Source organism: Lampetra fluviatilis, chromosome 29, assembly GCF_964198595.1.
Source record: "Lampetra fluviatilis chromosome 29, kcLamFluv1.1, whole genome shotgun sequence".
Taxonomy (NCBI): Eukaryota; Metazoa; Chordata; class Hyperoartia; order Petromyzontiformes; family Petromyzontidae; genus Lampetra; species Lampetra fluviatilis.
The window spans coordinates 9371956-9397987 of record NC_136303.1 but is presented as its reverse complement, the minus strand read 5'-3'; the positions used below and the strand labels follow the sequence as shown (position 1 = coordinate 9397987).

Genomic DNA, 26032 nt, shown 5'->3' with positions numbered 1-26032 from the left:
TATGGGATTAAGGTCTGGAGACTGGCTAGGCCACTCCAGGACCTTAATGTGCTTCTTCTTGAGCCACTCCTATGTTGCCTTGGCCGTGTGTCTTGCGTCATTGTCATGCGGGAATACCCATCCACGACCCATTTTCAATGCCCTGGCTGAGGGAAAGAGGTTTTCACCCAAGATTTGACGGTACATGGCCCCGTCCATCGTCCCTTTGATGCGGTGAAGTTGTCCTGTCCCCTTAGCAGAAAAACACCCCCAAAGCATAATGTTTCCACATCCATGTTTGACAGTGGGGATGGTGTTCTTGGGGTCAAAGGCAGCATTCCTCCTCCTCCAAACACGTCGAGTTGAGTTTATGCCAAAGAGCTCCATTTTGGTCTCATCTGACCACAACACTTTCACCCAGTTGTCCTCTGAATCATTCAGTTGTTCATTGGCAAACTTCAGACGGGCATGAATATGTGCTTTCTTCAGCTGGGGGACCTTGCGGGCGCTGCAGGATTTCAGTCCTTCACGGCGTAGTTGTTACCAACTGCTGCCTTGAGATCATTGACAAGATCCTCCCGTGTAGTTCTGGGCTGATTCCTCATCGTTCTCATGATCATTGCAACTCTACGAGGTGAGATATTGCATGGGGCCCCAGGCCGAGGGAGATTGACAGTTTTTTGTGTTTCTTCCATTTGCGAATAATCGCACCAACTGTTGTCACCGTCTCACCAAGCTGCTTGGCGATGGTCTTGTAGCCCATCCCAGCCTTGTGTAAGGTCTACAATCTTGTCCCTGACATCCTTGGAGAGCTCTTTGGTCTTGGCCATGGTGGAGAGTTAGGAATCTGATTGATTGATTGCTTCTGTGAACAGGTGTCTTTTATACAGGTAACAAGCTGAGATTAGGAGCACTCCCTTTAAGTGTGCTCCTAATCTCAGCTCGTTACCTGTATAAAAGACACCTGGGAGCCAGAAATCTTTCTGACTGAGAGGGGGTTAAATACTTATTTCCCTCAATAAAATGCAAATCAATTTATAACATTTTTGACATGTGTTTTTCTGGATTTTGTTGTTGTTATTCTGTCTCTCACTGTTCAAATAAACGTACCATTAAAATTATAGACTGATCATTTCTTTGTCAGTGGGCAAACGTACAAAATCAGCAGGGGATCAAATACTTTTTCCCTCACTGTAGCTCAGTGGGCCTTACCTGGTAAAATAAAAAATAGTTTAGTTTAGTAAATAAACCCATTGCATGCCGACTCACATTAACATATCTGAGGGTTTTTCAAAAAGGGACATTTATTTCATAAAAACACATCACAGACTAAGTGTCTACAAAAACATTGTATTAAAATGCACTTGTCCAAGCAGCCCACAAGCTTTCTAATGCCAGCAGCAAAAAAATACTTTATTTGGTTCTTAAGCAATGACTGTACTGTACTGCCTTTTTTAAAATCGAGATTGAAAACGAATTTATTTTTAACTGATGTTTTTGTTTAGTTTGTTGTCCTTCCCCCGTACCTTCGATTATCACGGTTGCCTACGTACGGTACTAAAGAAGTTCCCAAACATCCCATTCAAGTTTTCCCAATAATTATAGCATTGCATGTGCAGCATACGGTCATGCACTTCTGATGAACACAGCTGGCTCTGTATGGTTTGAAAGAATGCAAACATATTCCGATTTAAAGCTTTCGTGACTGCAGGGTTCTTTTCTTGGTTCTTTCGGTAAAGTCACGTTGGTCTCATGAGCAGACTCAGGCTTGTTAAATACATGTTGATATATTACCAGACGTCATTGGCACTAGCATTTCATATAAAATATGGGACCCTGTGCAGTATCGTACACAAATGGATTACGTGTTGTGGAGCATTGTGGGTAAGAGCAATGAGAAGGAGAATGAAATGTTGTGTCTTCACATATTATTTAACTATGTTTGTTCCATCAGCTTATTGTTTTACCTGCCCAATATCATTTACTCCTATAATGATCCAAGAATGCCTGTGTGTCCCGCGCATGACGTCACTCCACGTCGGCCAGCCTCCTCATTAATAGTCATGAGCAGGTGACATCCTCCAATGGACCCCCCCCCCCCCCATTAATAATAATTAGCGGGTGACGTCACTCCACATGGGGGGGCGAGGCACCTCCTCCCCCTTCCTCAGCGTCAACTTACAATCCTCACTACAAAGGCAAAACCTTCACGTCATGCGATGCATTGCCATCGCGGATACCCTGTATATGTGGGTGTAGTACCAGCCCTAGTGGGGGCTAGGTGAGCGCTGAGTCATAGCGCTGAGTGGCACCATGCGTGGCGTGCAGTGCCGACCCCTAGAGGATGGGGTGTGAGAGTGTCAGCCATGGAATGAGGTTACCCCAGGCCATGGCAATCTGCTTGACCCTGGAAGGCACGTCACGAGTAAGATCTACACAGGGGCCCCAAGTGGGGGCTGGGGGTGGTCACGTGCCAGGGCGAGATCCGGCTGGAGGGTATGAGAAGGTGGTCGTGGCCAAGGGCGGAGCCAGCCACGGCCAGTGAGCATATAAACCGGGTCCCCGAGAGGGACCGGGGTTCAGCGTTGCTGTTGTCATCTGAAAATCTACGTTCTACCTCCAAGAAGAAGTCACCAACACGTGGACGAGGACCCAAGCCGGAGTCATATCCGTTGTAACTACTCCCAGTGTAACTAGTGTAGTTCGCCTGGTATTCACCACCACAGGTTATTATCTGGTAAAGGGGCAGTTACCCATTTTGTGTTAATGTGTTGGTATTAATAAATGTGTCGCCTCATAAAAGTACGTGTGCGACTAAGTTGAATTTACTACACATGTATAACCAAACACTTGGTAGGGGCATCTCTAAACCACTTCTCACCCTACCCATTAATTTTCATTAATTAAATTGATATTGTTTTTGAAGTACAAAACACTATGTCAGCAAAAATGTAATCCAGGTAATTGCATAGAATGCACCATTGTTTAATGACTTCAATAATTACCACCGTGTTGAAATATAAATTACTTCTTCACGCCATTGGGAAAAATCTTTAAGTGGAAAGTATGTTTAAAGACAAAAAACACGAATTTGGATATATATATAAATGTGTATATGCAACACATTTTTTTAAAATAAAGGTGCAAACTGCACAATTAACAACATTAATTCACAGAGAATAATTTACTCCAAAATTAACGTCACTGATTTATACACTTTTGTCCTTGGAAAAACTATAATTTAATTGTAAACTAAATTTCAAGCACCTAATTACAAAAACAATGATGGAGGGCAGGGCATGCAAACTCGCAACAAAAAGCATTTGAGTCAATAAATGTTATAAGAAGGAAGACAGATTTGCATGTGTTTACTCCGCTCACTTGAAGTTTTGTGTTCAGATCTCACCCAGCATAATTGGGTCATCTAATAAAAAAGGACATTGTTTTATCCCATCGTATAATAACCTCTTTTTAAATAGCAGATGAGTTCAACTGATCGCAGACGTACTCTTGGAGGCAACACATTTATTTAACACCAACACACGGGGTAACTGCCCCTTAACAGAATAACAACCTATGGTGGTGACGACCAGGCGAACTACACTAATTACAATGTAACTAGCTAATACGGACTGGGACCACAGCTAGGGTCCAGGTCCACGTGTTGGAGACTCAGAGAACGTAGACGAAGGTTTCTTCAGGATGAACAAAAACGTCGGCCCCTCTGGGAGACCCGGCTTATATTCTCTGCAGCAATCAAATTCACCATGGAGGTAGAAACGGATGGCATGCTACCCTTCTTGGATGTCTTAATCAAAAGGAGACCAGATGGCTCAATGAGCCACTCTGTCTATAGGAAAGTAACCCATACTGACGCCTACCTAAAACCTGATTCCCACCACTATCCATCCCAGAAGAATTCCCGCATCAAAACGCTACACCAGAGCTCAATGAATCTCCGACCATGAGCACCTGACCAGTGAACTCAAACACGTACACAAGGCTCTCAAGGCGAATGGATATTCTGACTACACAATCCGCAAAGCCATCACCCCAACCGCGAGGAAGGAGCCATCTGAAGATTCAATCAAAACCATCACCCTACCTTACATAGCAGGGATAACCAAAAATATTTCCAAATACTTTAACAAACACAAGATCAAGGTCCGATTTAACACAGTGCATAAAATTCGTGACCTGATCCCATCTGTGAAGGACAAGATTCCTGACATGCAATATCCCGGCGTCTACAAACTAAGCTGTATCTGCAGCAGCAGTTACATTGGGGAAACCAAGCGACATGTCTCGGACCGTGTTTGTGAACATAAGGCAGATCTGAAACACGGCAGGACCAATACTTCTGCCGTGGCTGATCATTACTTTAATGTGGCTGGCTCACGTGAAATTGATTTCTCTAAGATGATGGTACTTTGCAAGCCGACTGGCTATCAACAAAGATTAGTTCACGAAGCCATCCATATATACAGACACATACACAATTTCAACCGAGAAGACGGTTTAAAACTCCGCAACCATTGGAAAGATGTCATCAACCACTTGAGTCATGACTTGATTTGTGTTTTCTTGTCCACCTCCACCGTCAGCGGTGTGGGTGTGTGGAGTGAAGTGCAATTCTTTGATTGGTGTAGACCTACTGCCGGTGTCGGAGACCTCTCCTACATTAACATTAGCTGCCCCGCCCATTACTAAACCTTTATAAACAGCCTGCCTCAGCAGCTTTCCCCCTCCTTTTTCTCCTGATGACGATTGCTCGTGTTGCGATCGAAACGTCGTGATACTTTTTATTATCTTTTATTCACTTTATTTTCATTTTTATTTGTATTATTTAATTGTTACTGTTTTTTCTATCTATGCGACTTTACCGAAAGAACCATAGAATATAATTTTTTTTAATTAATGTTCACATATACATACAGAAAAAGCTCTGTTATCCGGCACTTTACCATCCAGAATGCTCTATTAACCAGCATCTGTCAAAGGCGGGAATACAAATCTTCGTTCACGAATCCGGGAACTTCTTGACAGCCATCCTGCATCTTGCCATGTGCTTCTCATAGACCCGTTGTTTATGGGAGCTTCAAGACGTTACCGAGTGGTGGTGCTCGCGGAAGCCTGTACATACAGTACTACCGTATACCGTAATCTAAACGGCCCCACTGGTTCTCTACAATCAACTTAGAATGCTCTACAACTGACTGGCGAGTACTTCTGTAAAAAAAAAAACACTACGTTATTTCTCATATCATAGTTAAAAATGCAGGCTTAGTTTCTTTCTTGAAAGTTTGATGTACTTGGTACATTTGGTGAACCAAAAGTATAACTCCAGATACCGGCATATTTGATTAACCAACACCCTCCATTCCCCATGGATTGCCGGATAACAGAGCTTTTGCTGTAATGAGAAGCGGTGACATTAATCACGACCATTCCTTACGATTCAAAATAGCATTTCCTCATCTCCCACCCACTCATTCGGTACATACTAGGAGCTTGCCGCATCATCTTCTCCACATCATCTAACATCTCGGATGGTCGTTTCCTCTTTCTGTTAACATTAATCATTTATCTTCAGATAGTGTTATAGGAAGTGTCATCTAAACTGAACTGTATTGTAATTAAATGCCCCTGTGATTCAGGGCATTTTGTTTAGCTCAGAGAGCTCAACGTTCATGTCAGAGCACTGCTATACAGCCCTCACAGCCAGCTGTGCTTAAACCAGGTTCACAAGCAAAGTAAATTTCATTCCGCACCATGAATTATATATATTACAGGGCTTCATTTCTCACTCTCCATTCACCGCAACGCTGTTTGGCTTGCTTAAAAGAAGTGTTATCGGCGCAAGATACTACTACTAGAATGCAAGGTACCCCTATCCATAACAATCATACATAGTTGTACCCAATATTCCTATAAACACCACTGCAGTATAACGACAATAAAATATGGCACGTAATAATCATGGCACATAATAATTTCCAGAACAGTCTTGAACCCAGTCCCAGCTGAACTAAGGACTGGTTGTCCAATTAATCTGACGAGTCTGGATTGGGGTTGCCACCTGTACGGGTTTGACCTGGACAATCTGGGAATTTGCCATCTGTGTTTGGGTGGCAGGAATTTATTTGTACCGAGATTTTGGTTGGTATCATGTTAAACTCTATTACAGTAGCAATGCATGGTCTTGATCGACGTAGGCGGACTGTTCAATTTGTTGTAACGATGGCAACCACACCCAGGCTCTCAGGGCTAAAATAATTCGTAGGCAATTTCATGACTCACTAATGGCACCCCACTCTTTATGAAAAACTAGGGGGCAGCATATAAAGTTGCATATTATTCGAGGCCTATTGAAATGGTACCCAAAGTATTCTGGAACTTACACGTATGTGACTCCTGACTGAGTTCCCAAAGGATGCCTCTGACTTACAAAATGAATGCAAAAGGATATTAACAAGGGAGTTCATCTATTTGTCTATTAGCTAGGCACAGCATTTACTTGAGTATTATTCGTTTTTCAAAGTCCAGTGAGGGACCATTCTGGCTGCGAGACAGCAAACACCAATACTAATGATTATGACCTATGTATAATTTAAGTTACAGAATGCTGATTGCATTGAGCAGTGTGCCACCTGCTGCACAAACTACTTCAATGCACAGGGTAGAGTGACACCGCACATCAACTATACCTGGCATTACATTTTTCAGTCATAGGAAAGTGGTGTCCCATGTATGGTGAAGGTCAGGTCCAGTAAGTGTGAAGTTTAAGGTGAGTGTCTAGTGAGCGTCCGATGAGGGTCAGGTGAATGGTGAGTGTCTGGTGAGTGGTGTCAGGTGATTTGCAGGCGAGTGGCGAGTGGAAAGTGCCTGATAAGCAATGAGTGCGAGTGTCTGGTTGGTGGTGAGTTACAGATGACTTGTGACTGTCAGGTGAGTGTACGGTGATGTTCAGGTGCATGGTGAGTTGTGTGACCAAGAGGAAGAGGGGTGGGCCCATTTGGGGGTTGAGTAGGGTCTATGTGGTCATGGTGGGAAGAATCGGTTAGATTCACCCCATCAAGAGAATGGGCTGCCATTTAGTTCGTATATAATCGGTGACAAAATGCTAAATTATGCTTCGAAAGATATCCCTGGATGTCTATTTAATTGTATACATTAAAATGTATGCACTGTGTAAACTATTGAACAATTATTTAAAAAAACTGAATACAGAGGGAAAAAAATCTAATTAATTTTTTTATATAAATAAAATAAATCCGACTGTATACACAAATCTCAGTACTGCATACACATTGCATGAATTGAAATAGTCATTGAATGTGGCACACATCTTACGCACTTTATCATAACCGCAGTTGTGTGTTCTCGTACACACATGCAGAGAGCACTCTTTATCTTGAGCTCTATCCAGGCCCAATGTCCCCCGAGGATGTGTAGAATTCAGTGGAAATATTCCCTGTTATCTATTCTTTTCATTATTTTTCAAACCATCTATCTGCTCTAATCTTGTCTGTTCAGCCACACAGATGCCATTCCTTATGCCATGTGGATATGTTGTCTTTTATGTGCCTTGCACAAGGTGTTCCTTTTAAGAAGCTGAGAATGTAATTGCTGCTGTGCGAGGTAGAATAATCGTGTCTTTTATTAACACAGTCCAGTACTTTCATTTTGAAGTAAAATAATCCCACAATTGGATTAGGTGCTGGGGTCTCGCAATATTTTTTTAGAGGCGGATAGGAGCACAATTTTTTCCAAAGTCTTTTGGGCAAGGGTTTTCAGGTTATTAGCACATAAAATTTAACATTTATTGTCCAGGAAAGTGTCAATGAATATCCAAGTTCCAACGTTACCTCCGATATGTAAAATGCTCACTCATAGAGTTGGTCAAATGTCCCAGTGGTGAGCATTCTTGAAAATTAGGAATCACCATTGTCATGATAAAGTCGAAGTGAATTCCTGCTCAATCTCCCGTTTACAGCCCTGAAGCCAGTGGTGGAAACGTCCACTTTCCTATGGTGGGGGCTAGCCGATCCATGACAACCACTAATTTGGTTTTAGTTGTTATTCATTCATTCTAATATACTTCAGCATAAACTTAGAAAAAAAACTTCCCCACGATCAGCATGGGCTCTCAAGCTCTGGCCAACTCACTGCCCATTAGCGAAACAACTTGGTGACATTTCGTTGCTTACATTCTGAAGCGCGTGTGCCTCACCAGTGAGGCCAAAGCGTTATACGTTTACGCTCCCGCTTCTTGCCGTGCGAGATGAATAAACTTACGTCGAGCCGTACGAACGTGTCTTGTGGAGTGCCAGATATCTGCAGGGTCCCGCGGAAGAAAGCTGGGAGCCAGGGTTGCAAGGGGACTGTGCTCCACTTTGCCTTCTCCAGACTAAAAACCAGGAAATCAGGTACACACAATTTGAAATGAAACAAGGAAAATAAAAAAAAATATCAGCACACACACACACATCACTTTGGTGTTCAAATAGCGAGACTCAGTTGGCTTCAAACAAATGATCATTATCTGGCTAACTGATTAAACATTTACAAAGGAAGAAAATGGCCAATAAAGCTAAAAAGGGACACTTCAAAGGACATGCTTATAAATACAGTGATGTTCATGCACGACCAGTGCTCAATTTCAGCCAGAACAATCCAAAATGCAGCCACTGTTAAGTTAACAATTATAGTGCCATGATTTAGAGAGTGAAGTTTGATCTATTATGGATAAGTAATTCATGTTTGTTTTTTTCTTCCTAATCCAGATTCGATGATGCTACTGGAGTACTCGTTATCTGCAGCTGTGGTACCCATTAGCAGCCACAACAGTCTAGAACGCCGTTCCATGAGTTACTTTGGCACGCCACATCCATCTCACCTCATATTGTCCTCATGATAACGACATCATTGTATCAGATATTCCGATATAACTATGAACGTGATTATAGGATTATATTGTACAATAATGTAGGATTTTAATGGATAGGCGTGCCTTGTACTATAGCGGAAGTGCCAATGCCAATAACCCCTACTCCAAAGCCAAGCGTAGCAGCATTCTGGAGAATATCGAGTGATAAATTAAGCCCTGCCTCTGAGTCATATTATCTGCAGGACAGAAAGGATTTGTGAAAACTCTGAGAATGACCCTGTGGATAATGGGATCCACGAAGTTCCGCTCCACAAATCGCCGTGGATAACGTTCTAAACACGTCGTTGGCTGGGTTTATGTTCGCGATTTGATGCATGTCAGAACACATAACACTGCTGAGATCCGCAGTTTGATATTGAGCAGTCAACCAAAATTAAACCAGGTTCTCAAGTGGAGATAACTTAATTGTCTTAACTTAATAGCGAGATTTTTCCAAAATAAAAAAAATTACACTTTAGTTGACCTTATTTAGCTCCAAGTACTTCAATTTTACAATATCGAACGATTGATATTCGGCAAAGCACTGGTGGTACGTGCTTGGAACCTAACACTGTGGAGGCAGTGAGGGTTGGTGGATTACAAATTCGTTAAACTCCCTCCTCGTGGTCTTCGAGCTTGCCTTCTCCTGGCTTGCCAGGGTACCATGGCAGTACAGCAAGTAGATCACTACATTTCTATCTCTACGGGAAGTGCTACGCCGCTCACATGCGCTGGTTTCTCCGGGTTCTCCGGCTTCCTCCCATTTATATAAACACTCCATAATAGGGTTGGCCAAACATCCCCAATATAGAACCACAGAGTTTGGCAGATTATCGGTGCCAATATTGGCTGGTTTCCTCCGTTTTGAATAATTTTCTCTCTCCCGAGACTGAAAGAAGACCACCTAGTGTTGTGTAAGAGAGGCCCACAGAAGTGATCCCGTAAGTACTCTCGTTCAGTTTCGTATAATTCATGGGCTTCTCCTGTCTTACAAGGAACCCTCCTCAGAACGTGACTAATGATGACAACATTGGAGATATAACAAAATAAAAAACCTGTTGATGAAATCTTGTTTCATTTCCATCGGGTATATTTGAAACTCTTCCAGAGGCTTTTCATCCAGTGTTAAGTTTCCAGTCAATCCTGAAGCAAACATAGATACAATGTTAGGTCATATACACGAGTTTGCAAACCTTGCCAATGTAGTGACATAAGAAGGGAGGGGCTGCTGGGGGCTCTGGGTTCCCAGGTGGGTCCAGACGCTTAAGCCAGGCGTTGAGTTCCCAGGGGGTCCAGACGCTTAATCCCCTTGGCGCCGCCAAAGGGGGGGGCTGTGTGTGCTCTGTGGGATATCTGGGGGCGCACACGGCCCCACCCCTCGTTGTACCAGGCATAAAAGGAGAGCTCCCTGGACGATCGGGGCCCAGTTGTAACTCAAGACCCAAGACCCACGACCAGCCATCTGAAGACCCGGGGATGCTGTGAGAGCCAGCGCTGGGACTCTGGAACTCCCGACTCTACGACCTTGTGAGGGCGAGTTCCGGAGCGTAGCCAGAGTAGAGTATCTAGGCTGTGTAGCTAGGCTGTGTACCTAGGCTGTAACAGAGTATCAGGACTGTTGGACTGTTGGAGTGTTGTATTGTAATAAAGAAGTTACCTCTACAAGTGTCTCCGGAACCTGTTACACCAGCAATACATATTTTCACATAAGAATACAAAGACAAAGTCTCCCTTTGTTATAATAGACTAACATTGCGAGTGCATTTAGCGAGCACCTATTAAGGCAGGGCTACTGCATAAGGAGGTGGGTGAGGTCACCGATATCTTGCATGTACAGTCACTTTTGTATGGCCAGTACTGATGTTAGCAACGCTGAATCACAGCAGCGCATACCTAAATTTGTTGAAAGTCAACCAAAAACCAAGCTCAGGTTCATACTTTTTAAAAATGTTCCACTGGTGTTGTACGTCGTCAGGAATCAAACCCGTGTCACCAGGGTGGCAGTGCAGTAAGCCAACTATGTTATCTCCACTCTCTATAGAACTAATTAAAGTTGATGTTGTTTAAGAAACTAGGATAGTCTTTTCCTGATGACAAACGCTTGTGTTGCGATCGAAACGTCGTGGTTTTGTGTTATTTTTTGTATTTTCTTTTAACCTATCTGCGTGACTTTACCGAAAGACCCAAAGAATATGAATAGGATCGTCTCATTTTGCAGGGATGATCTGGACAGGCAGAGATATTCTAAAATGCACACATGCTGTCACGGTGTACAGGTTAGCACACTGGACTTGCATTTCATAGGTTTTCAGTGTCATTTGATCTCCCGGCATGGCAGTGGAAACGGTGCAAGATTCTTAACCCCCCTCCCCAACACCTATGTCCACCCAGCAGTTGAGATGAGCACACCGCAGTCAATCGGGAGGTTGCATGTGGTAGGGGTAACACGTGGGTATTCTCCCACTTCTCCCAAGACGTCTGGCCAATGTGAAAGAGTAGGCCAAGTGCACTGTAGAGAAACCCTCAAGAGAGTGGTCCCTCACAATGGAAGCCATTCCAGCAGTACTGGCATGAGCAAGCAATTGCAGAGCTGCCCCTTTACCTTTGTTTTACTATTAGAAAAGCTCAGCATCTAAGAGGCGCACATTTGGTATCCTTGAACACGATACCACCGGGTGTCATTGCCTTGTATTTACGCTGGATATACGACGATCTCACCGAAGGGGAATACACTCAAACATAGTGGCAGCTCACACTGATTTGTATGTTTAAATAAGCAGCGGTCACAAGGCTGCTCATGTACTTGCCGCACACACATTTACACGTAAAGGTTAATATGTGAGACAAATTAACCTGCAATTGAATGGAACAAAACAGCCAAGCAACCAGCGTTTTTGTCCCTCAGAGAGAGAGAGAAAGAAAATGCAACGTATTTAACGTGTATCCATGGCACAGAGGTCACAATGTATCGCCAACCCGCTCAAATGAGATGCACCATGTAATTATTTTAATCCCTCTTTATCTTACAAGGCTGTTTCCATCGCAACCAAATGCTCTGCACACTAATTTTTTAAGCTGAGACCGTTGCATATCACACTCGACATAATAAGCCATTCAAGGCAAATTTAAATCAGCAGTAATATTGTCTGCATAAAACTAGAATTTGCATTCATTTTTGGATTAAGCAACAGTTGCTTAGCATATTTTAATTTGGTTATTCATCATCTTTTACCACTTAGACTACCACTCTTAACTCCATAAACTATATTTTGTTGATGAACATCATCAACAGCCATGATAAATCCGCTCCTGAATAATATCTTCCTCACATCGTTGTTTTTCCCCCCCAATGGTCTTACAATTCCATAATCCATCTTCCCCCGGATCATGAGGTGATATCATCATCCCATGTCCGTGGTTGACATCCTATTGAGTGTGTTTCCCCCCTTTGGCTGCTATTCTATCACCAGTCTTGTCCAATCAGACGTCATCCCTTCTAGCGATGTGTCACTCCCAATCCCACTTACATTTATTAATATTCAAGATGTCGATATTGAGCTTGCTTTCTGATCCACTCTTCTTCCTGCCTCTCTGCGTAAATCCAAGCGTGCACCGCCCCATGTTTCTTTGCGTGTTTTCTGTCTTTTATTCCACTTCTTTTCTAAGTGTCCATGTTTCCGATCCACATATCATCGCAGGCAAACATGCCCGGATTAAAAATGTTATTTTTTTGGCATACTGATAGATCGATTTTTTTTTTCAATTAAATTTTGCAAAAGCACTTCAACCTGCAGTCACTCACCTCTTTATTTCCTCATTTTAATCCCGATCTGTCAGTTGATGAAGTTAACTTTAAAACAAACGTCTATGTTCAAACATGGTAATATGTACGTATGTTGAATTTCTTTTGCACCATACGTAGACAACCGTTCGAATCAGAGGTGTGTATCTTTATCTTATCTCCATTCCGCAGGATTAGAACTGAAACATAAGGTCCTTAATTGATCAACATTGGTTGTGAGAAATGTTCTTTAACTTAACAGAGAGCTGAGACAAGACAGTTATTTTGTGTTTCTTCCATTTGCAAATAATCGCACCAACTGTTGTCACCTTCTCACCAAGCTGCTTGGCGATGGTCTTGTAGCCCATTCCAGCCTTGTGTAGGTCTACAATCTTGTCCCTGACATCCTTGGATAGCTCTTTGGTCTTGGCCATGGTGGAGAGTTTGGAATATGATTGATTGCTTCTGTGAACAGGTGTCTTTTATAAAGGTAACAAGCTGAGATTAGGAGCACTCCCTTTAAGAGTGTGCTCCTAATGTCAGCTCGTTACCTGTATAAAAGACACCTGGGAGCCAGAAATCCTTCTGACTGAGAGGGGGTCAAATACGTATTTCCCTCATTAAAATGCAAATCAATTTATAACATTTTTGACATGCGTTTTTCTGGATTTTGTTGTTGTTATTTTGTCTCTCACTGTTCAAATAAACCTACCATTAAAATTATAGACTGATCATTTCTTTGTCAGTGGGCAAACGTACAAAATCAGCAGGGGATCAAATACTTTTTCCCTCACTGTAATCGTGGCTGTGAGACAACTACGTGCCAAGAACGAAACTAAATAAATTGATAAAGGTGGACCCAGAGAGGCTAGGAGAAAAGGAGCAATAAAATAAAGCTCAAAATATAAAATGGCATGAATGGACTACTGTGTGCTTGCTGTTTCAGAGATGCAGTGAGGAGACATCAGCAGCAGTCCTGTCCTGTCAGTCACACCCTCTGAAATAGTACTTTGCCACATAAAATGCCGCATTGCCAACAGGGAGATCTAGAATACATATGTTTACCATGTGACACAACTGGGAAATCATTGCTAATAAATTATAGTGTAAAAAATAATACTCTTCTTTGTTTTGGGCTGTCAAATAATTAGTTGATACACATAGGTTGTAATTAATGATTATATAACATTCCTTGATTAACGTTACATATATTATTGATATCATTATCGCGACTAACTTTTCATATTCTTGAACTTATTTTCACTTTTCATTGTCTAATGTGACTGAATTGGTTCTAAATTTCTACCTACTTGGCATATCACATGTATTGACATTTTGTATTACAAGTCTACATATTAAGAAAATAAAGTGTATATTGTGACACAGGAAAAAAATACGTGCAGTGTAATTACACCATAAAACGATTAAGACAAAGTAAGTGGGCTGGGGCATAACAAGTCAATGGGAGGGATGATCGTGGATCTTCTTAAAAAATAATGGAGCAATGATGTCAATTCAGGTCGTGTGCAGGTGCTAGATGGATTGCTAAGTCTCAGGATCAGAGAAGGTGCCTTGTGGAGGCTTTCATCGAGCAGTGGATTGACGATGGTTGATATAATGAAACTCTCATGGAATCATACTGTGCAACAGTGCAGTTGTGCATGGTTGGAATAAATCATTATGGTAACATTAAAAAGTTACAAGACCCTTGTTGAACACCTACCGCTATCATCGGATCAGACCTTCAAACAAATTGCATCTGAAATCCTTTAGCAGGGCACAAGAGGGGGCGTGAACGATGGGAGGGCAGATGAAAGACTTTTTCCAACGTTGCATGTAAAATGCAGACCTACCTTTCCTTTGGGTGTCAATGTTCAACCCATAGTTGACCCGGCCTCTGTTCTCCACCAAAAAACTCAGCGTCGACTTTTCCTGCCGTGAAAAAGGAGACTGTGAAAATGCAGTACTCGGCAGTGCCCCGTCAGGGGGTCGGTTTGCCTACATGAAATAACACGAGGAATAAGGATTCACATATACCCCAGCATCTCACATGTCAATCATTCCAATGCCCAACTATAATTTATTTCTTTAGCCTCGGGGACTACACTGATAAAAGCCGTGGCATGTGCGGCATAAGGTGATACTTGGAAGTGGGCATTAGGCTGTTATTGGTTATTCCAATTAACCCTTTACTGTTATGAGACGTCTGCAAGTTGCAGGGTAGGTCCCGTTCACCGTTGAATCTAGGAACGTGCAAGCGGTTAGCGTTAATTTCATTGAGAGGCATAGCGCTGTTGTTTTAAAAGACACTGTAGTCACCGCAGAGAATTGTAGTAACACGATCTCACTCTGTGATAGCTGTGCCACATCCCCCCCCCCCCCCGCATGGCCTTGTGGGAGCCTCGGTACTAAAAAAGTTATTTTATTTTAGTTTTTATTTCAGTTCTGTTCCGATGACCTATGTGACATCATCGGAATGGCTAAGCAATTTGCCTGTAATTTTCTAAAGTAGGACTGTAACACCGGTACACACAGCCTACTCTATTTTTATAATATCACATGTTTAATGTCCACTGTGATTCAGACGGTGCGTGACTTTGGTTAATACGCCCGAAGTATCAACTCAAGTGGCTAGGGGCTCTAAACGCAAACGTCTGCAACAAGCACTGTAGCAGCTGCTCGTGCTTACATGTACACCATTCTGTAAGCACATTACACCAGTGCTCTGAACTTTTCATTGGCTACCAGTCAAATTCCGCATAGATTTTAAGATCATGCTATTAACCTTTAAGGCTTTAAAAGGACTAACCCCACATTGCTTGCAGGAACTAATACATTTATATATTCCATCAAGGTCCTTAACATCTTCTGATCTACAACTACTCAGCAGTCCCAATTCTAGGTTGTACTCTTTTGATGATCAGGTTTTTGTTTGCGTGGCACCCAAACTATGGAACGCCTTGCCACTTGAAATCAGGCAATCAGAGTCGGTAGATATATTGAAGTCTGCTTTGAAAACCAATCTCTTTAAAGTGGCCCTGGTTCTGTTTTTTGTTTCCTGCTCATCATACATTGGACATTGGAATTCTAGAATGGAATGCACGTTATAAATTTCAATTATAATTATCAAGCGGCAAACAATGCTACCGCTCGTCTGTGCCACCACCTCATGGGAGAAGTGCGTTCGTTTAATCAGGATAAATTATAAGTAAAAAAATAGACTCATACCTTTACATTTGGGATAACTGCAGACACCCTCACGTCGTCAAGAAATCCTTCAGATTTTGAGTTCAAAAAAATCTGTGTGAGAAAACAAAAACAAACATGGAAATGTGAGTGTTTTCTTAAATAATTATCTTCACATTGTGACAGTGAAGAGCTACAAACCGATCTGTTGCGCTCCAAAATATCTTCGCACTGCAATGGGCGTCTAGTTCAAGTTCATTCAAGTTCATGTATTAGGTATAGCCCTGTGAGCCATTCGGCTCTTGAATCGGGTGCAACCGCAACAAACAAAAAACAAAAACATGAACAAGAAAACATCTTAAAGTGACTATGTGCAAACAGAAAATCCAAGAAAAGACAGCAACATATTGCAGAAAAAGCACCGTACACCAACGCTGTGTGCAAAAATCCCTGTGGGATGCAAGTCAAACGACAACAACCACAAGACAACTTAGATTAAGGCCATCAGTCTAACTCCCTACTACAACAAACAAACATGGCCAAACCAAAAAACTTTTCGAAAATCACCAAAATAAAGCCATAAAATCAATGTAACAGTGATCATAGAAACTGTGACCGAATTTCCACAATAAACAACGTAAACAACATGTACTACCAAACTCTGCAGCCATCGCTGGCTGCATGAGTCACTCCACAACAGCAGGAGCATCAGTTGGAGTATCAACATCTTTCAATGCACCTTTAAGATCAGCACACAAAATCAAAACACAGATCATACTTTGCAGCAATCATCCGGAGTGAAACATTGTATTTTAGGCCACTGAATAGCAGTGGCAGCTAGGGGTGTACAACTCCTCTAGAGCAGTTTTGAGTGAAGATCTCATAGGTAGTGATTCAAGTTGCAGTTTATTGGCAATAGCATTCCAGACCCTGGGGGCATCAATAGCAAAGGCCCTTCAGTATTTGTACGGCAATAGGGAATGTGAAGCTGGTAAATGAGCGAAGACCTTAGGTCAAATTTGTTCTTTGAAACAGAGAGGAGATCCAGCAGGTAAGCTGCGGATTTTTTTGTAAGTACATCATGAATAAATAAGATCTGATGCACAAGCCGTCGAACATTGAGAGATGTTAAGTTTGACTCAATGTAGAGATCACAGTGGTGAGTCTTATATGGGCAGTTCAATGCAAATCTCAAGCTTCTTCAGTACAGTACTTGGGGCTTATTTATACACGATGTCACAGTAATCAAGTAGAGGCAGTATAGTAGCTTTTATCAATTACCAATATAATCAATGTGATCTTCAAAATTCAGTTTTGAATCAAGAATGACCCCAAGATACTTATAGATCTTGACTTGCTCTATTCGATAATTATTTAAGGAATGTAATTGGGGGAAAATAACTTCCTGCTTTAGTCCTGGTGAGAAGCATAGCACCTTGGTTTTGGAGGTATTCAGGACTAGTTTAAGAGCAACTAGCTGATGTTGTAGTTTGTTGAAATCACCCTGGAGCTTAGCAATCACGTCATCCGGAGAGCGGCCAGCAGTAATCAGTATCGTGTCATCTGCAAAACGATTTACCCTGGAATGATCCAGGTCAATGCCCAATTCATTGACATAAAGAGAGAACAAGAGAGGGCCGAGGATTGAACCCTGTGGAAACCCTTTTGTTATCTTAACACTGTTTGACCTCCAACCATCTGTGAATACAGTTTGGGTGCGAAAAGAGAGGTAATTTTTTAACCATTCTACTGCGTGTTTGGAGAACCGGAGGCAACTTAGTTTACTAAACAGGGTGTTGTGGTCGACTGTATCAAAGGCTTTGGATAAGTCAATAAAAAGACTGGCGCAGTACTGCTTATTATCAAGGCTACCGTAAATGTGATACAGAGTCAAAAGCAGCAGATGTGGTGCTGTATTTTTTTCGGAACCCAGATTGTTTTCGATGTAATAGATTGTTGTCTGACAGGAAACTGCTAATTTGGTAGTTCAATAATTTTTCAAAAAATTTCATCAACGGGGACAAAATTGAGATAGGTCGGTGGTTATTTGGATCATCGTTAGGGCCCCATTTGTGAAATGGACGAACATAGGCATGTTTCCATTCTAGAGGTATTGATGCTTCTTTGATGGACAGGTTGAACATATGGGCTATAGGTTTGTATGTTAGGTGACCAACAGTGAGCAGAGCCAAAAGTCTAAGGGTCATACAAGGCACAGCAAGTTCTATAACACACACACATTCCTTTCTAGAGCACTTATTTTCCAAGAGAGATTACTCTTTTGCTTGTCTTTTTTTTAAGGTCATGTGCTGCTTTTTTTAAATATCGGCCACTGCATCGTGGAATCATAACCCAAATCCCAAATATTTTCCAACAACCACATTGAGAAATGCCACCAACTGACCATTCTTACGAATGTCAACATTGCAAGCAGCTCATCTCACTGGGCTCATATACACTGCCATCCTTTTGTAAATATGTTGGAGGAGGGCCTCTGCACCCCTCTGTGGGTCGTCAGGGTTAACTGAGCATGCTTCACCACACGAGTCAGGGCGGGCTGAAGTCAAATAACAAACAAAACATTACAATACAATGCTATCCAATTCGGTCCACAACTCTGCAGTAACATAAGTTATACTAAGATATATTCGTTTTGCATTCAAACAAATAAATTAAACTTAAAGATACAAAAAGTGAACTGCGCAGATGAGAGAACATATGCAAGTTAATAAAAGCGTAAGCATCCAAACATAAGAAATTTAAGTAGGGTCCGGCAGAACACGTCACTATAAGGGAAGAGGGCTCATGGTGAGGAATAATAATGGAGTGGCAGCCAAAGAACAGAAGGCATCTGAGAGGATGTCAACCAGAGAGGTGCAGTGATGATATCGGCTCATGTGCAGATGCTAGGGAGATTATGAAAAAGGCACGATAATGAAAAGTGGCAGCGGTTAAGGCGGCTTTCACCCAGCAGAGGATTAACCATGGCCGATGATCATGTTGACTTTACTGTATTCCCTCGTTATTCACGACCTTGCTATCCGCGATTTTGGCTATCCGCTAATCGCATCTGGAACTCTACACGACTGCATCGATATAGAGAGAAAGAACGTGTTGAGATAAAGTGATGAAAGAGAATGTGATGAGATAAAGTGGATAAAGTAATGACAGCGAAAGTGGTAAGAGATGCGAGAGAGAGACTTCTCGAAGCTTTAGAAGCATCTGCAAACATTGTGCGTACGATGTTCGTAGGTCGATATAATCCACAAAATTTGCTGTTCACGAGCATCTCCGGAACATACCCCTCGTGAATAGCGAGGGAATACCGTATGGAAAAATATGCACACAAGTGTTCCCCAAATACAAACTAGGCAGTCCCACCAAATACGTAAATGAATTGACATGCAGATGTATGAGGAAATAGTGTACTTCACTTTACCCACCACTGACCCTGCAGTCAAACAACTGGTTGAATGCATATGATGGGGTAAAGTAGAGGTGTTACTACTGTTTATATTGCTTGATGTATCTAGAAATTAAAGGTGGAATTACTTATACTGTACTGAACTAATTTTGGAGTGCGGCTTTTCTAACTGATCCTATCTTTACTCTTTGGGTTTTTTCGGTAAAGTCACGTAGGTAAAAAATAAAATAATTTAAATTAAATCACGAGGTTTCGGAGGCAACACAAGCTTCCGTCTTCAGGTGGAACCGTTACAGCAAAATTACTGTATCAAGTGAAGAGAGTTCTAAGAGACACGAGATTATATACAGGTTAAGGGGGGGGGATGAGCCAGAATGGGCCGTGGGGGGGGGGGCTAAGTTAAGCCGCCTTTTGTTATGCTGCAGGGGTTCATATTCTTAGGTTTTTTCGGTAAAGTCACGTAGGTAAAACATTAAAATTAATAATAAAATAAAATAAATGTTTTTATTTTATTAATTTTAATGTTTTACCTACGTGACTTTACCGAAAAAACCTAAGAATATGAATCCTTGCAGTCACGAAAGCTTCCAATCTAGAATTATGCTGCAGGGGGTTAGGGGATGGAGAGAGCACCGTGTGCAGGCGATGGCAAGTGGTTAGAAAAAACGAGACACATAAACAGGAGGCAGTATTTAAGCTGACAAACTGGTTGCCTTGCAGTATACTGCAGTAAACTATAAGACTGCTAAAGTTTAACTTAGGTTTGACTTGCTTAAAAAGGGAGGCTAATCAAGCTGGAAATAGGTTGGCTCCTCCCCCCCCCCCTTAACCTGTATATAATCTCGTGTCTCTTAGAGCTCTCTTCACTTAATACATTCATTGTGCTGTAACGGTTCCACCTGAAGATGGAAGCTTGTGTTGCCTCCGAAACGTCGTGATTAAAACAACATTTTTACCTACGTGACTTTACCGAAAAAAACAAAGAGTATGGACTCTTGCAGTCACAAAAACTTCAAATCTAGAATAAATGATCCTATCTTTTCCACATTGCAGAGAGATGAGCTCAACATGAGAAAACACTTCTTCTTCTTCTGTTGTATTGGCTTATGAAGAACAACTCTTAGAGGTTCACTAGAAATGGATTTATCCATTATATTGGTTTATCTGAAAATGGGTGAATTGTAGATACACGACCACCTTCAAGTTTATATTTGGGGCAATGCGAAGTTACGCGGTCCATGGCTTGGAGTTCATAGCTGCAGTTGTGCACAAGAGTCCCTTTGATTTTCTATTTGTGCACTATATCCGAATATTCCGTGGTTTGTGTGGATACAGAACACAAACCGACTTTCTAAATAATGTACTGATTAATACGAAATATATCGTTGCATAATGTATAGGAGGAGCTTTTGATCCCACAAACAAAGAAGCCATCTCATTTAATATGTCCTCAAATGCTAAGAGCACTCTCTAAGCACAAGGCACCCTCCTCCACATTGTGTCCATACCAGAGTCTGGGTCACTGCAATGTGCTCCTATACGAGACCAATTAGGATGCCCAAATGAGTAATGCAATAAACTTTAGAATGTAAGAAATAAATAGGTAATTCGCAATCTTACATAGATGCGGATGTGGACAAACAAAAGATTATGATAAAAAAAGGCCACTATAAAAATTGAAAATGGATTATTTTCTCCATTTTAAGTGCACATGAATGTGTGTATGTGTGCATGTGTTGTCGGGAATGATGGCAGTGGTCAGCGTAATGTGCTATGAACCAAGCAACCCGAGTTTGATGTTCAACCACGGAAAACAATAATGATTACACAACCGGGTCTGGGCTTGCTCCTAGGCCGACTCAGCCTTAATAAATACCTGGTGCAGTATATAAATAACATGGTGGTGGCTATCCCAACCCATCGTGCACCATTCCGGATTGAACTGGTGCTTGCTAACAGAACTTTCTCCAAAGGTCTATGTAGGCCGTATCGGTGTCCTTTTGAATACACTTGTGTGCGCATGTATGCGTAAATGTGTGTGCTTGTGTGTATGAGGAGCTGTCGTTTAGTGGTTATCGCATTGTGTTATGAACCCAGCGACCAAAGTTCGATTCCTGATCTTGGTCAACATTGGTGAAGTATACCTGAACCAGTCCTGGGCCTCCCCTAGGTCAAGTCAGCCTCAAAGACTTGGTGCAATGTGTAAACATCACCACTAGGGAGACAAAGGCAGCCGAACATGGTGCTGGCCACCACCCCCTTGTGTTCCATGCAGGCCTTCATCGGTGCTCGCCTACAGCACTTGCCCAACAATCTGTTAAGGCTAAAGGGAGGATATTTGTCTTTGTGCATACATGTAAAAAAATACTCACTGAGTTTCAGTATTCTTTTCTTTATGGACCTGCTTTGAATATTTTATCAATTGCTGAAGGGATATCTTTTGACATTGAATATAACTAGACAGCTTGGAGAAACCAAAACTCATGGGGGGATAACAAAGAAATACGTAGCCTTAGGTCAGCAACATCGTTTCTGTACTACCTCCTCCTGGAACTTTACTGACCTGCGGGTAGATCTCACGCATATGAATCCATGTCCAATTCAGCAACCACATTTTAAATGCAATGAGCTACAGGTGTCTGCCACCACAACCAGAAAACCTATTTCATTTTCACTTGCATACAACTGACAGCCACAAATGGCTTTCAAATAGATATTTTAACTGTATAAAATTGTTTATTTTCACGTTTAACTTTATAATGGCACTTTGGGTGGCAAATCTGTGCCAGAAAATTGCCACACGTTGACACGAAAATATTGTACTTGACATGACCATCTGAACCCTGCGTAATTTTTAATTTTAGTTTACAGATGATGACGAGACAATGCTCACCTGTGCCCGATCATGCACGTTCAAGTTGGACTTGAGTAAGCCTCCGTGACGGATTTTCGTCTCGTAGAGCGCATATCCATAGGACTGGCCATTCCCATCATTGATTGGGAATTTCTCCATGTTCATCGGAAGAGCAGAGTGTATCGGCTGGAGACATCACATGCACACAATACGGCATTATAATTATGCATTAGTCACTGGGTAGCAATGCAATTACAGTCCTCGACTCAAATGAAAAAGGTTGCGAGTTCAAATCCGGTCGAGGGTCGACTCTGCTCATCATCCCTGTAGGGTTGATAATATCCGTACCACTTGTGTCTCACATATACGAGTCTCTTCCATAGCAATGTGTCTGTTCTACCACAGGCTCAGCACCACCAATGGATTTGAACCCTCGCCCCACGTTCAGTTTGCATGCACTGCATCGTAGCATATCACGGCCTGTAGATTAAAAACTATTATCATACGTGTAAAGGTGCGATTTGCCCTGACATGTCGCACTCGTGCCACTCCTGGCAGAAGGCCCTCTGCTAGAGGGGGTTCTAGAGAGACCCTCTCAAGGGTATTTATAGCTCAGTCGTTCTCAACACTTTTTGGGCCACTCTACCCCCTTGTTGAATTTTGTTTCAACTGAATACGCCCCCCCTCCCTTTGCCTGGCCCACCATAGTTCTGTGAAATACATGTGAAGTATTGGAAAATGACGGCAGGAAACTCCTTGACGGGAACACACTTCTTTTATTAAATCTTGACTTGTAACGATACAACGCGTGGCCTCTCTTCTTCACAATGCGGTCACCATACAACGGTACAACTCGTGACCTCTTCTCTCCACCCTACGCTTCTCTTGACTCTCTTAGATTCTGTGCTGCTGGCTCTCTGTGCCTCGTGTAGACTCCGCGCCTCGGCTACACTCTTCTCTCGTCTCGTGTAGACTCTGCGCCTCTGCTACACTCTCCACTCGCCTCGTGTAGACTTTGCATCTCTCTCTCTGGCTACACCGTATGCATACTCGGCTCGTGTAGACCTTTCTCTCTCTCTGGCTACACCGTATGCATACTCGGCTCGTGTAGACCTTTCTCTCTCTCTGGCTACACACTATACATTACTCAGCTCGTGTAGACCGTTCTCTCTCTCTGGCTACACACTATACATTACTCAGCTCGTGTAGACCGTTCTCTCTCTCCGGCTACACACCTATACCTTCCTCTCCTCTACTCTCCATTACTCTCCTTTACTCTCCTCTCCGGGCTCTATCTCTGCACCTTCGTCTTCATTCTTAGATGGTTCCACTTCTGCCCCCCTACTCCTCTGTGCATCACCTTATATATCTCTTCTTCCCGGGAGACGGAGCGGATGCGGATCTCAACGTCGGCACCGCTCCTCAGTTACCCAATCACCACGCGCTATCTCTACGATCCGTTTCCGCCCAGCGCGTGTTTCCACTCCCCGACCAATCACACCGCGCTGCCACCCGATCACTCCCTCTCAGCGCGTCACCGGCACACAGCCAATCAGCAGCACTACCCCCACCCGCGCACTGACGCCTGCTCCTCCCCGTCAGCGCGCGTCACCACACACACACCCGTACATACGCGCTGGCACACGACGTATACACCCAGCGCGTATCACCACTACACATGTATAAATAATTAACATCAATATTTTAACCAATTTCCCATTTTGTGAGGTATCCTAACTAGCGAGTGACTGCAAGCGAATAAAAATAAAATGTCAACGGACGCTCAGCATGCGTGACGCAATTTGTCTGTGCTCGCTGGTTATTCTAGGAAACCACATTGTTTACGATCATTACGTTGAGAGAGGTCTTTTATATCATTCTCGTTTACCTTATGGATAAAAATGTATCGTAGTTATTTTATATAGGCAGATTTATATATGATTTCTTCACCAAATGACTCTCATGTATGATATAATTTCACACATTTGAAATCACCTCACATACCCCCCTGGGACATTGCCACGTACCCCCAGAGGTCCACGTATCCCAGGTTGAGAACCACTGTTTAAGTTTACTCTTCCGCGCTGAGCAGATAACTTGGAAGAGGTGGGAGTATCTATACTTTACCACACCACACACAACTTGCCAATCGACTGTGGTGTGTATACCCAAGTATACTGATGGGGGAACAGAGGTGGAGGGATTTTAGAAACCTGGGACATTGTTTTAATTGCCACGCTGAAAAATCTAATCAAATCAGAGACCTCTGGATTGCAAGTACAGAGTGTGCTAACCATTACACCACTGCGACATCCAATAACCTTACAGAGAACACCAAAATTACCTGAACAGGTTCATCTAAGATTCTGTCATTTTGTCGTGACTTTTAAATTATTTTGTGAAAGGCTTAATCTTCAGCAGGTGTTTTGCGAGGATTCATCCTTTATTGGACTACATTCCCCATCCCACCCTTGTTTTTACCCAGCGTTTTCTCTCTTTGCCTCTCACTTACCAGGGACGCTCATTCTCAATAAAGCCTCAAATGTCACGAAATTCCATGAAATGTCAGAGAGCTCATATCAAACACAATCCATCATTTCACAAAAGATCCAGAATCAGATGTAAGCGCTAGAAGCGTCTGAAATATGTATCCATGGTACAGATACGGGGCTCTGTGCGTGTGTGCTTGGGTGTTAATTTGAATCTGAAGCTCACAACTATAAAACTGCTAGTATGCCCTTGCACCAGATGGAAGTAGTAGCCTTACTACATATTGTTAACGTTCGTTTTCACATTTTCTAGAGTGGCATGATGGATCATTTTGCTATTTTATTGTTGTCATTATTTCCGGCAATGTCAAAGAGGTTAACTAATTGGCAGAGGCCAGCAATGAGAACCAAAAAAATGAAATGATCCCCAAGCACTTGGGAACACTCAGCATCGAATTTTTTAAATGGGCTCTACTCCCATCAAGAGGTTCCACCTGCACGAACTGATTCAATCAAAGGATCAAACAGGAATCCTGTGTGTCCTGCGGGGCTGAGACCATCATTACCGGGAGCATTTGCATTTTGCCCGGCAACCGTTTGTATATCAACACCATCACAGCACTGCTTCTGAGAGTGATGCTGTGCTTTGTAAGAGTTATTCTGGGTTTTTTCAAAGTCCACTAATTTCACTCCATTATTCATCTTACACCAAAGGCAATTGTGATATTTGTTTTCCCCTTTAACTTGCATTGCTTTGATTGGCAATCTGAGATACATTTTAGCTTCAGGTGTTGAATGCAACTTAACCAATTGTGCAACCCCACTATGTGCATATAATGCGATCACAATCTCATTCCAGTGTTTCCGTAAAATGAGTCGTGTCCTAACGGTCAAACTAAATGCCATCGTTTGTATACAATGTTGCACGCAACAGTGATTATATTCACATTTGTTTTTTACTAAGTAGAAATAAATGTCATTTTAGGTTTACAGTACACTTTTAGGAATTATTTATTAAATGTATTCACGTCACGCATGCCATATCGCTGCGATTGGCTGAAATGAGGTCGTGTGGGTTTGACGGAATTGTCAATGTCTCTGCAGTGAAAGAAATTGCTCCGTCCATTTGTTTTTAGTGGAAACACAGCATGCGCTGAGATTTAAACCCAAAAAGGGTTTTCGATTGAAATATGTTTTAAATGACTGTATGTGTATAGTAACAAACTACTTCATGGATTTCATTTATAAAAAAAATAATGCCATAATTGTCCAGGGGATTTCAGTTTTTTCAAGGGGAGACTATTATTTTCTTAATCGTCTATGTCCAGTTTGAGGAGGCTCTCAGCTGGAACACCTAGGAAAGAGGGCAGTGCCAGCGATACGGTCTTGG

At 42.3% G+C, this 26032-nt stretch overlaps 1 protein-coding gene across 5 annotated transcripts in view; it reads right to left on the bottom strand.

The window, feature by feature from the left end:
- Positions 1–26032, bottom strand: part of GLB1L2 (galactosidase beta 1 like 2) — a 68030-nt gene that overhangs the window by 9171 nt on the left and 32827 nt on the right. For all 5 annotated transcript variants that reach the window (XM_078870126.1, XM_078870121.1, XM_078870122.1 and 2 more), the window contains 5 exons: positions 22193–22339; positions 15918–15989; positions 14543–14621; positions 9964–10051; positions 8278–8389 (listed from right to left, as the gene is read on the bottom strand). In XM_078870126.1, coding sequence (XP_078726252.1) covers positions 8278–8389; positions 9964–10051; positions 14543–14621; positions 15918–15989; positions 22193–22339 — 498 coding nt within the window. The remainder of the gene's footprint in view (positions 1–8277; positions 8390–9963; positions 10052–14542; positions 14622–15917; positions 15990–22192; positions 22340–26032) is intronic.